Here is a 13,899-nt window from a genome sequence, read left to right on the forward strand (position 1 = left end):
TTGGTTGTGGTGTTTAGGTATCTTCATCTTTATTTTATATTTTAGAAAGGATCGAAACTATTGGGTAAATTTTCTGAGATTTTTCTGTTTCAGCATCATACAGTCATAAAGAAAATTCAGTAAAAATTCAACGAATTCCATATATTTACTAATTGATGAAATTGTAGTGGAGATTTTGAGACATCGCAACCAGGAAACGTCCTTTCTGCACGTAGCGCTTCGATTATCGTTGTGCTTTTTTGCCTCAGCAACTGGAATCATCAACACTTGAACGGATACCTAGGCTCGATCAAAATCAGAACCATACAGTTCAGTGGGTTTTTGAGCTTTTGTTTTTTTCTAGCATTTCTTTTCTTTTTTTTTCACCGTGACTCATAAGAAATTTCCGAGTTATAGATGGAAGGGAAGAGAAAGGAGCAGAATTTGAACCGTGCATTTGGTAGGAATGAATGGATAAATAAATTAATTAAACATACTCTAAATAAAAACTAAACCTTTAAAAAGGAGACAGAACTAAGTGGAATATTTTAATGTCATTCTTAGAGAGCGAGCGATCGAAGCACATCCTTTCATCCGAACACAATGGAAGAAAATCATTATATGCTAAGACAGAAAAGTAAGTAAAAGGAAACGTTGGCTACGGAAACTTTGCGAACTCGTAACTCCCCCCGGTTTCCACTACTCAGGAATGCAAAACAAAGCCGGAGTGAAGCGGCGAAAAGAAAATATAGTAAAAGATGAAGAAGAAAGAAAAATCTTGACAAAATGCCATGAGTTGAATTATAATGTTTGAGTGTTAAGTGATGTCCTCTCAGAAACAAGGTCTCCTGCTTAGCAGACTGTCGTCGGGTCGGAGGGGGCAGGGGAGGGAGATCGAGGGGGACATTTTATTTTAATTTTCGATTAAAAATAAAAGAAAATTACGAATTGAAGGCGAGTGAAGAGCCGAAGAAAAAGAAGAGGAGACAGACCGGTCTTCCACAGTCAGCCGTGTGCACACCTCCGGTAAAAAGGCGCTTTCAGGTTTGCCGGATGGACGGAAAACTACATCTTCCTTGTTTTATTTGAGATGAAGGACGGTGATTTTTCCGGAAAATCCGACAGCATTTGTCAGAGCAGCGGCATTCCGGGACCGATTTCGATCATTCATTGATTTAATCCTTTTTCCTTTTCTCCAGCTCGACCGTTGACGCGGTCAGACTCTCAAGGCCTGTTTACACGGATAACGCCGCTCGGTCTGTTGGTTTCGAGAAGTAAAACCGCCGCAGACCGTAAGAAAATTACGGCACTGGATTTTTAAGGGATTGGTTCACCAGTAATTACTAATTACATTCGGAGTGCAGAAATGTGTTTTTATGCGATATCTCCAGGTGGCTCAAAGAGAAGGCACAAAAAAAAGTAAAAATTTTGGTTTTCCACTATTTTTTTTATTGGTAAGAAGTATCAGCTGAAACCTCAATCGATGGTTGATTACACTTAATACTCCTGGAGACGTGTGCAAAATCTTTGCAACGATCGTATATTTTTGAAAATTCCTTGGGAATCCTTGGGGGACACCAGATGGGGAAGACAGCCAGCTGGAGAACTTGCATCAATGTACCTTCTCCAGATTAAGGAGATCCAAAGAAATAGATTAACATACGAAAAAGGATCTTCACTGTATAGGTAAATAGGGACTCGAAACAAAATTATTTAATTCTAATCCAAGAACCTCGTCATTCGAAACTCCGTGGACAGCACAGTTACCTCGTAGGTGTAAAGAGGTCTTGGGCGGTGCTGAAGTTTCGTTGGTGCCGTGTGGTTGTTTTGTGACACTGACGAGTTCTTTTTATTTATTTGCTTGGTCAGTCATCGATGCCACTCTTTTTAATTGGGACTCAAGCCCTGTTTTTTCCCTCCCATTCTTGTCCTCTCTTGTTTTACACACTTGCTCCACTATCTGGACGATACGAGGGGCATAGAGTATACGCGGTGATAAATTATGTGCTACGGCGTAGTGTATTCCTCCAGTAATTCCAGAGATGAATAATGATTAACCGGAGAAGACACTGAACTCGTGCAAGATGCCGATAGCGGATGACGATAGCCTTTCCACTATAAATTGCTTAATTCTGTCCTAATCGTTATTTTATCGCAAGTAAACACCTATGTGGGGACTGGAAGGGAGATAATATAATTTAAAAAAAGGTTGGAACTTTTCTTACCTTTTCTAATTCTAATAAATGAAATCTCAATACTTGGATAGCTTGCACCATCTGAAACAGAAAAAAGAGACATTTTCAATCAAGAGCGTCGAAAAAACATATCGTCAGCGAAATCATAGTAGTTTAAAGAATTTCAAGTGTGGAATAGGAATGCTTGTATAGGGAAAAATCTTGAATTTCGTGAGGTTGTAAGTAGAGTGACCAAAATGAGATCGCAGATCCGGGAAATTCTTTGTTTTTAGGGAAAAACCGCACATCAAAAGCTGCCACGGCAGGAAGACTGGCGCGGCGCGCCGCGTCCGTTACCATCGTGCGTCGCGTCGTCTAGAGGATGTCTGGCCGCGGCCGCGCGCCGCACAATGGATCGAGCCAATTGGGGAGGTCGGACAACATTTGGAAACTTTAAAAGCTCATAACTCCGTTCGTACAGATTCAGAAGTTTTAAAAGTGGTTTCATTGGTTTTCTCGTGGAATTTTCTTCTGGATGCACCCCTTAAAATTTAAAATGCGACGATTTAAACGTCAAATTTTGCAGTTTAAGTTAAAAATCTCATGTCCGACCTCACTGATTGACCCGAACCACTGTGCGCCGTTCGAGCTTGCAAACGGCGCGAAGCTCACGTGAGAAGAGTAACCACGCTGCCAAATTTCAAGTCATAACATGGACGATTTTGAATGAAAAACGCGTGAAACTTACCAGGCATCCACTCACAAAGCTCAAAAAGCCAACTTGAATCGATCCGCGTACGTCAAATTAACAGCAACCAACGGGCCGATTATTGAAATGTATAGACAAAGCTATAGACAAAGAAGACATAAAGAGTATAGATCGATCCTATCGGTTGAAATGGGTGGTACTTACAGACTAAGGGGGTACATGATGGACTAACTATCGGGTCTCTCGTGAGTTGCCGTTAGTTAGTTTATTACCTACTTCCTTCGTCTATTGCAACCACTCGCTTCCACCGACATAATCCCTCCATATCTCTTAAGTCTTATTTGTCTATAGCTTTGTCTATCGAGTTTAATAATCGGCACGCAGGTGGGAAATCCGAAATTTCTCCGAGACCTGGCAACGGCGGCGGGATGAGAGATCCCCGAGCTAAAAATGTGAGGCTTCGAAGACGAAGACGGAGTCGTTACTCGGCGCGGCGGATCCCGGCTCACGAGAAAGGAGGAAAATAAAATGAGGGATAAAAAGTGGGAAAGCAAAGAATAAAATTCTGTGAGCACTGCTTGCATTCAGCTGGTGCCCTCTTAGGCGTTTTCAGCATGCATCTTATTTGCATTCATTTGGCTGCGCCGTCCTCCGTTGTCAGCTTTACGCCGGCTCGGACTTCGGAGCCGCGACCAGAGGCGGAAAAGAGATGATAACCGCCGTCTCGAAATTGAGAGGCTGATGCGCACCTATTGACGTCATCGATTCGGCTCCATAATCCTCGGGTCTTTTTTTTCCAGCTTCTGAGAAAACATCTGACGAGAGAAGGACCTTTTATAGGAAGTGGAAGACTCTACTACTACGAGTGAAAAATACTTGAAATTTTGCCGCAGCCCGTTTCCGTAAATGAAAGGAACTCAAATCTCCAATTTCGAGTGTCGACTTATAGATCCGGAAAATTGCATGAATAATGGATCTTCAATTAGGCTTTTGGTAATGTATAAAAATTCATCTTTCAGCGATTCCTCCTTTTCTGATGGACAATTCTAAGGCAGCGACTGTCATCGATCTTATTCTTGGCCGTTGACTTCCACTTTGTTAGCTAATCATCTTCGGGTGATGACGAACAAGTTTACTGAACATCGGTGGGTTTGCTGGACGAATTTTACGACACGTAGCTCAACAACCAACAGAGGGAAAGGTCAAAAGTTGAATGTCAGAGTCCCTGAAGTATAAAGGCTTCCATCATTGTTGGGAGGCCTGGGAGCATCTCCGTACGCGACCAGAAGAAAGATCAGTGAAATTTTCAGTTAGAAATGCCTAAGATTCTTCCGGTGAAAATGCAGCTTTTGAGAGAAAATTTGTGAATGTTGTGTAGTTACGTTCAGCTGTGAACGATCCAACGAAATATTGCTTAATAGTGCAGAATCTGGCTTCGAACTTGGATTTTAAACGAAATCACAATCGAAGGACACCTGCGAACTGCTTGTTGAAATCGATAGACAAATCTATAGACAAAGAAGACAAAAAGGATATGGAGGGATCCTATTGGTGGGAGCTGGTTGTTGCAATGGACGAAGGAGGTAGGAAAAAGACTAACTACCGCCAACCTATACGAGAGACCCTATGGATAGTCCATCAATTAACCCCTTAGCCTGTAAGATCCTCCATTCCAACCAATGGGATTGCTCCATACTCCTCATGCACTCTTTGTCTATAGCTTTGGCTATCAATTTCAACAATCAGTTCGCTGTAAGGGCGCTAAAATCCGAAGCGAATCTATTTCAACCATTAGGTTTGCTCCATACTCCTCATGTTTTCTTTGTCTATCGCTTTGTCCATCAATTTCAACGATCAGTCTGCTGTAAGGGCGCTAAAATCCGCATCGAATCCATTTCAACCAATAGGTTTGCTCCATACTCCTCATGTCTTCTTTGTCTACAGCTTTATCCATCAATTTCAACAATCAGTCCGCTGTAAGGGCGCTAAAATCCGCAGCGAATCCATTTCAACCAATAGGTTTACTCCATACTCCTCATGTCTTCTTTGTCTATAGCTTTGTCCATCAATTTCAACGATCAGTTCGCTGTAAGGGCGCTAAAATCCGCAGCGAGTCAGCGCCGCGCCGCGCGGGGCCAGTTAGCGCGCGCGTCGGAAGTCGCGGTACGTAAGTGGGCGGTTTTCTTTTTCGGACGGGCGTTGATTAGATATAATATACGTGTCCGTATTTTTATAACAACGAATTTCCATTACCGGGGCCGCGGCGTCGAGTCGAGTTACATCTTCCCTCCGCGCTCGATTTTTTGTGGCGACGTGCTCGACGACGACGACTCCGACTGGGACGCTCAACGTGATCCGATGATCGGTGATCAGTCGTGGATCGCTGCCATCGGTCAGTTGCACTCGATAATTTTCCCCCCGGGCCTCGTAATAACCGAGGCTCGAATGGAGAGCTCACTCTCAAATCATCCACGAGTCCGTATCCGGTTTTTTGTTCTTTTTCTCTCCGAGTTGACAACTGATTCACTTACCCATCAGAGAGCATTTCTGTGTCCGGAGCGTACCCGTGGATAAGGCGGACGAGTATGGAGATTACCCCGAGCCACTGACAAATCCATCGTAGGTGGAGTCAACGCACCTAACTGTCCTAGCTTCGCGGCCTTGACAATTTTTTTGATCATCGGTTCTTTTACACTTTTTTTTAAATTTTTTTTGGAAAATTAGGTCAAAAATTACATGCCCTCTCCTGAATTCAACCCTGGATGTAAGATGATATCATACCCAGACAGCAAGGTTATATGATATCAAAAAGTATCATCTAAATTTTGGGGAAATTCATGCCCTGGCTGGACTGGTTTTAAGTCTTGAGCGAGGGTTGGGCTCCGGTAACTCACCTGTCCAAAATGTAGGTGATGCCACTGCAGGTTTCAGCCCAGGAGTTACTTTTCCAGTGTATTTCCAGTGCGGAACCTTTCAGAGGTTCAGAACTACGCGATGAATTTAGAGGTGGGAGAATTTGAGTCGTCGTCGTCGTCACGTTTCGTTGCTCAAAAAAGGGGAGCTGTAACTGAGCGTTGCGTCTCAGTTTTAATTTCAAAAATTCAATTCTCATCTTATTTATCTTCTTTTTCTCCTTCTTCCTAGTCTTTTTTGTTTAATAAAAAGAGACTTTTGCACCAGATTCAAAAAAAAATCTAAAAAACAAGTGGCAAAGAGAGGATCTGCTTGGCATTAAGTAATTGATTAAGGCGGAATCATGAGTGCGTTTCGAGAAGATAAGTGGGTTTAAGTGATGGAAAAACTGTGAGTTATATAAACACCGAACCTAGCTTGTATTTTGAAGACACTTTCCTTAAACCACTCTTCAGAGTCCAGTTCGAGCTCGCAAAATCGGCACCTCTGGTGGGTAGAGCAAAAAATGAACGACCAATCATAGCCCCGTCGCCCGGGTTAAAGACCTGGTCAATTTTTTTTTTCAATGAATAAAAGTTCCGAACTTATCGGATCAATGCATCTTAGTGGTATAATTTCGGCAAAGTCGCGGCGTTGACAAGTCATATCGATAAACCTGCTATAGTGTTGCCGATTGAATCGGAATTTTTTGTAGAGACGGCTTAAAAAAGCGAGTTTGATCGTACGATTTGGCAATGTTGACAAGGAGCCGTTGATGTGGCGTCGTTTGCACGGGTGGACGTGCGATCGATGATCGGTGCCCGGCGCGTAATTCGGTTCGATCTTAATTAATAATGGTGGATAACAGCGAACGGGTGAGCGGCGGCGGCGTGGAAATGGAATATTCTTGGGCGTGGCCAGCCGTACCGGCAAATTAATAAAAATGTAATTTCTCCCGACTTAATAATTACACACCTCTGAAAAGCTCCGTCCTGCAGATGGGCCCGACAGCATCCTGCATTTGATCTCGACAGAATTTCATCCCACGGATTCCCTAGAGTCTTCGAAGAAAATTGGATAAAATTCACTTTTCTTTGCTGAATTTGAAAAAATTTTACGGTAGGAATTGTCTTAGAAATGAAAATATGCAGATGAGTATTTGGACGTGTTTATGCTAAAAGGGACTATGTTACACGCAAACGCTATGCATATAGTTCTTTTTAGCTTAAATACGTCCGTTTGTAAGAAGCGACTCTATCAAAAAGTTAAGTCGAGCGCGGCAACTTCGGGAAAAAAGAACCGAGCGCTCCCTTAAGCTTTGAACTATAGCGCTTCAAAGACATAAAAGTGGCAATTACACAAATTCCACCTAAGAATTACTCTTTATTTACTCTGAAACTATGATATCAATGAAAAGTTATGGATAAATTGCTAAACTATAAAATTATTTTTTTCGAAGCTTTATGGGGGAAGGGGGGGGGGGGGTGTCAAAAAACGAGTTGCATATGATATAAGGTTGAGCTTCATACTTCCGGTGCTACAGTATAGGACTACAGGAGCGTTTACTCCGACTTTTTTCGACAACTTAATAAGACTCAGGTGGACAATGCGGCGGCGAGTTTTTTCCTCGATTTTCTCGTAAGAAAAAAAACGTCCCTCTCTTTCTTCAGGAGAGACGAATTGAGGGCAGGAACCGTGACGACACGTCCAGAGGCGCATGCCCGAAGAACGCCGGGGCCGGGGGCAGGGGGCACTACGCGATTATTGAAATATACACCTTTTTAAAACAATCATAAAAATATGAGAGACCGAAAAAAAAACCGGCGCGACGAGCCGCGAGGAGAGAAAAAAATTGGGAGAAACAGATCGAGGAGTCACACGGAACAGATTAACCCTGAATGGACGACGGAATTCTCGGACTACCGAGGCGGAGGAGGGGGGGGGGGGTAATTTCCCGAGGATGGTTACAGATGGTTAAGAGAATCACACCTACGCATCCATAATCGGCGGTCATCGGACGGTCGCCTCTGTCGGTGACCTAACTGACCATAAAATTATCCTGCCATAAATAATGGTCGGTTAAAATATTCGTGGACGGGGATTGCATAGTTATTGTCCACGGGGAAGGCGGAAGTGAGGGAGGGGAAGCTGGTCATGGTGCTTGTCGAAATTTAGAACGAAATGAAGATTTGAAGATCGAGGGCATCATTCTTCTGCACCGAGATCCCGACGCGTTTCTCCATCTGTACCAAATCACACATCTTTAGGTCGGAAAATATGTAGTTCCGGTTGCGGCCTTGCAAAGCATTGCTCATGATTTTACTTTTAAGAGGCGATCTAGAGAACATTTTTTTTTTTTTTTTTTCAGATTTCTGTGGATTTTTCTCTATCATTCAAACTATTTACACGGAATTTCAAGAAGATACTCTGGTTACTTTCCACTTAAAATCACAAAATGAAAGCAAAGATATTGAAATTGCAATGAAAATACACTTTCTTTAACTTCAGTCATTGGCATACGAAGACAAGACTGGGTAGACAAACCAGTTCATAACTCGAGTTGCTAAAACAAAAATTGACGAAAATATTTAAAGCTCAACATTTAGAATGACGAGTACACTTCACACTGAAAAATCCATTTTCCTGATATTTTGCTAAATTTTCCTATTTGTTTCATCCCTCCTTAAGTATTTAACATTTTTCTCATAGCATGAATTTGACATTATCCGACAGTAAATTAGCAACATCATACAGTTGAAATTTTCAGAGTTGAAAAATCTTGACCTTGCATTGATTTTTTGACGTTTTCCAGATCATTAACCCGAGACTTTCCGACGTTTCGGGTTTTCCTCATACCACGCCACCGTAATTCCGCATTTGCTCAGAGCTCTCCCCGAGATTGATACTCCCAGCAATTAAAGGTAAAAATAACTAGGGAAATAACCGAGAAATATTTTTCAAAATTGCAGATTTAAATTTTTGTACTGTAAAATACGCTCCGCGATCTGTTGTTGCGTAACCGAGTTTTCGCAAAACTGTTGGGAGCAGGAGGTTTTTGGATTTCTCAAAATGAAATTTTTGAAGTTGTTGAGACTCGAATGATGTCAACTGGAGACATAAATCATGTCGTGGAAGGCGCTTAAGGCATAATAAATTAAACCCTCATCGCTTGTTTACAACCATGACTCTAAGGAAAAACCATCTTTGTTCGGACAAAAGAACGTAACTTAATTCCAAATTTGCAACATTTACTCATCTAATTAGTTTTTTTTTTTTTTTTCATACAAAAATGACAGCGCATCTGCTGGCGAAATTGGATTTTTCCCGCAATCTGTTAAAGCGTTGGCGAAACTACCCTGACAGAAATTTCCAACAGTCTTCGAGTAAAATGCGAATCGCGGGTGCAAATTTTTTAGCATTGTAATGGAGTTACGCTCATTTGTCTGAGAAACAGTGAAATCTCTCGTGATCTCAAAACCAAAAATCCAGACACACCAGTAATTTTTACGAGTTTTGCCAGTGGATCCAAACACGCTCCTGCAGTGTTGCCATTTAGCCCTGCAATTAGCCCGCAAGACTTTTGAGGCTAAAAAGTCTCCGACACTTCCGATAGAATGTTAAACTAAACGGATTGATCTAGGCTAAGTTTCACTATTACCCCCTTTTAGCACTCGTGTGAATGGTTTTTCCTCTTCGCCGACACTTTAAGGTTATTTCCCGCATTCCGCGCCACCTCGAAGTATGCCCCTTCGAGCCCAAACGGAAAGTGAGGTTAGAATTGGCTGAGGGCAACACGCAAGGTTTATCGGTCACTCCTAACGACTCCAGTCGCACGGCATCGATGCCAAAAATCCTCGCAAAAGTCGAATTTTCACCATCGAACACAGAGATACCAAATGAGAAAAAGGTCATAAAAATCTCAATTTTGCTGGGAAATTTATGCAACATTTCATAAAATTTCACGGTGAAGTTTGATTTTCGAGAAAACCAAACTTTTACCGAGGAGGGAGATATGATTTATGCTATTGGCAGCAGTTACTGACCTCAGGAATGAATTCAAAACTGAATAATTGCGAACATTGACCTCACTTCGACTCTTGTCAGCTATTTCTTTGTTAACAGTTCGATTTAGGCAGGATTTCACTCATAAAATCACTTTGATTCGATCGCAACAATTCCTCGTATTTGACAAGGCTTTTACTATTTTCGCACACGATAAGAATTAAAAGGAAACGAGCTCAAATGTATACACTCGGCTATTGACCTAGTTGGACTGACAAGCGGGGCAAATGCATCGGCTTAGGTTAAATTCAACGAAACTGGATATAAATTCTACGAAATATGTTCAACTGTGCCCATTCCGACAACTTCGTTCAACTCGCGTGACAAGAGACACCTATTCTCAAGTAGCCGCGTACAAATTTAATTATCAATTTTTAATCGCGGCTCTCGAAGGGTCGAACTCGGGAGGAGATCCTCTGAAAGGACTTCGATACCGAGCGCAAAATACCGTATTTGAATAAGTTGGAGATCGATTCACGAAGCTGAATTTCGATTAATTGCCGAGCAGAACACGCCCTCGAGAGACTCCTTTTACAAACGACTTGGTCTAGCTTCGGAGTTGCCGAATGATGAGCTCGATTTCAACTTTTTCCGTCATCCGACGAAAAGAAACGGGGATTTGCTATCGATTTGACAGTAATGCTCGGTGTGGATAGCGTAATGACCCTGCTCCCTAGCCCTCCTGCCATTCGCCGACCCTAATAGCAAAGCTCTAATAGTCCGGATCACGCTCTCGATAGGTGGGTCCTCAGGGACTGGTGAAGTTCTTGTCCATGTCCGGGTTTTATAGGAATTTTTAATCATTTGCTCGGGTTAACTATTCAAAAAGTATGCCATTCCGGACTAAGGAAAATGGAAATACGGTACCATCTTCTGGTCACAGAGGCGGATCCAGCAATTTGGCAACACCGGACTTCCTCCATTTAAACCTATGTTGAATAATCGATTCTTGTCAGAGCACCTGGCCTTTCCAATAATCGATATATTTCCATAGGTTTGAATGGGAAAGGCAATGTTGCCAATTTGCAGGATCCACCTATGTCTGGTCGTGAAATATTCCAGCTCGGAGAAAGACAGACGCTCACATTTTCCTACTTTTAATTTCTAGTAAAATAAGAGTAAATTAAGTAAATTAAGATCTAGTAAATTAAGATCATGCATGTCTACAAGTAATTTAAAATACGCAGAAAATAGAGAAAAAACCTTCGATACGATTAATAGTAAAAGAAATGAAAGCAACGCTGGTCACTTTAATGAAATTTCTTTAAATTAACAACCAACTCGAACGAAAAAAGAAATGTTGGTGGTTACTATGATCCTATAATCATATGCATAGTCCCTACAAAATCTAGTGGCCGGTGCGAGAAGCATAATCAGATGCATTATTAACGGCATATGCGGCTATTAGATTTCCTGCATCAGATCATAATAACCAGGAATCCAGTGACCAACTGGCATTATTTTCTATCCGTGCGTTTAATTATTGATAAAAAAATCATATAATACTTACTAATGAGTCTACTTCTTGATCGGCTATATAATAAGGGTTTTCTTGTCGAATCTGAAAAAAAAGAAAACATGAGGATTAGTATCAGACCGTATGAAACAAAATCCCATAGGGAAGCATAACTATGACCATGTTAGGTGTTTAATAATACTGAAATGCTCAAATTCTGAAGTCATATTTGGCATTCAGTGGGAGTTACAATGCATTTCGATGGTGAAACACGGAAAACGCACGACTCGGATTTTGACGCTACATATTTTGCGTCACATTTCACTGTTCAGAAGATCGAACGCACATAGCTGCTGCACGATATTCCATGAGATTTTTTTCCCCCATCCATAATATAGGTACACTGAAAAATTAAGAAAAATTTTAGAGTGACACTTCTTTTGAACAATACAGTGCTCGCAACAATTTAAAACTTACCAACAAAGGAACGCGTTTTTCTTGTATCACCATTCATTTGCAATAAAACAGGAAGTATGCATGCAACTGCTTGAAAAGAGGGAAAACGGTACGGTTTAAAGGGAATTACCGCAATTCAAAGTGTATATTTTTCATCACTCTAATCTCAAAAGCATTACGATCGCATCGGTTTTCCGCATTGGGCATAATTGACATTAAGGAAAATGGAGGACAGTTTAAGAATAATTATTTACGAGTACACGGGTTCAAAACTACCTGGATTTCAACCATTACATTTTTTCCGGCATTTTATGTGGTTCAAAGGATTTTAATAAATCATATCTCGTTGAAATTTTCCATGAAATAGTGAAGGTTTCCTTTCCAAAGTTTAATAATAAAAAAAACTGTTCGCTGTTTGCAAGTCAGATCATGAAAGTTACGTGAAATTACGATAAATGCTGAAGAACAACTGATGTAAAAAACTACTGAGAAATTAGAATTCATTCCTGAACATGAAACGGTAGGACAGCTTATTGTCATTAATTTTTCGATCATATACTTGATATGGTGCAAAAGCTATGAAATTATTTTGACCGCTCAGTTACTCTTAGATCAACGCTGTAAACTTGTGTACATTTTTCAGAGGAATGGATCAGCTGCGCTGGCCACAGAGCCATACGCGGATGGTTGAAACTTACTTATCGGCAAAAAATAATAAAATCTGTTCAAATGCCAAGTGTGTACGTTCAATATTGACGCAGATATTGCTCATCGGAAAACAGAGCGTATGACGTCACCCACCACAATTGTGTCCGATCTGGTTTCATTTATTGGTGAGACACACATTTTCAGTGGTTGCTTGACGTAAAATACGGATGAAACCATGGTATGTACTACTGCGGTATAGGTGATGTCATTCGCTGTATCTGTAAATGGGCGATATGTCATAATATTGGACGTAAAAGCTGGACACTTGAACAAATTTTAATACTTTTCACCGATCTGTAAGCTTAAACCATTAAAACACGATTCTATAACCAGCGCTCCTGACCAATTTGAATCAATATCAAATATGAAGTGTCCAAAAATTTCAAGAATGGTATGTTCATTTTCCATCCTTGAAAATAAATAATTTACGGTGGGAAGGGGGGGGGGGTTTCTAAAACAACTGAATGAGCATACGACGTTTTTCCTTAGAATTGAGGGGCCATCGCCATTGAGCCGGAGCAAGTTGAGAAATTTCAGCGAAGCTAAGCGGGAAAGATTCGCCGGGCGATATTTGGCAGTTCCCACGCAAAAACTAAATCACCGAATCTATCGGAGTCAACAAAAGTGTTTTTGAAACGTGACCATGGCCTCTTTTCAAGGTCCCTCCCTCCCGGTCCGGGCGAGGCCTCGACTCAGCTTTAATCCAGTGGATCAAGCGCCGAGACCCCTCGAAAGTTTACCCAGCACCGCGGATGCGCACGCAAGCAGTTGCCAAATCTACTCGGGAAAATCGGAATATTCAGGGTGGCCTGGGGTTCAACGACCAGACTTCAAGCCTGTTTTATGTACAATGAGACTTTTTCCTCTAAAAAGTTTTTTTCTTGTAAAAAAAAGTGCCAAAGCCGAGGTTACGATCCCCTAATTTTTTTCAGAAAATTGTCGTTTTTCTTCATTTCGCAGAAAATTATAGTCCTAGAGGCTACAATTCATAATTTCTTAACACTAAATTCACCTATGGCTTAAACATATCGAAATCTAACATTAAAGAATGATTTGATAAACTCAATTTCTTCACTCTGTAAGATCTGGAACCATTGAGGTCCTCCTTTAACTTGAGATTTCGATATTTTTAGAGTTACCGATGAGTGCAACATTAAAATTTTTAGAGGCTAGTCATTTTTCATAAGTTTTAGCCGGTCCCCGTTGCCAAAATCTAAAAAAAAAACCGACAACTTTCCCGAACATTTGAAGTGAATGTCGCTCCGATTTATGGGGCCATTTTTTTTTTTTTTTTTTTAAACAAAAGGGTTAGTTTGAACCTGAACACACTCCTGCAATCTGATCGTTCACCCCTACCAAAGAAAAAGTATCACAATCCCAACTACACTCCTGGCTGATTTTTGCTCCAGATAAGCGTAGTCACACTAGCCAGAGGTATGGTTGATCCAACCATACTTTCGGCA

The 13,899-nt window shown here is 41.3% G+C and overlaps 1 protein-coding gene across 5 annotated transcripts in view; it reads right to left on the reverse strand.

Annotated features, from left to right (window-relative positions):
* Positions 1-13,899, reverse strand: part of hth (Meis homeobox homothorax) — a 386,117-nt gene that overhangs the window by 241,393 nt on the left and 130,825 nt on the right. For all 5 annotated transcript variants that reach the window (XM_072301815.1, XM_072301818.1, XM_019061762.2 and 2 more), the window contains 2 exons: positions 11,327-11,377; positions 2,205-2,255 (listed from right to left, as the gene is read on the reverse strand). In XM_072301815.1, coding sequence (XP_072157916.1) covers positions 2,205-2,255; positions 11,327-11,377 — 102 coding nt within the window. The remainder of the gene's footprint in view (positions 1-2,204; positions 2,256-11,326; positions 11,378-13,899) is intronic.

Source organism: Bemisia tabaci, chromosome 6 (assembly GCF_918797505.1).
Source record: "Bemisia tabaci chromosome 6, PGI_BMITA_v3".
NCBI lineage: Eukaryota > Metazoa > Arthropoda > Insecta > Hemiptera > Aleyrodidae > Bemisia > Bemisia tabaci.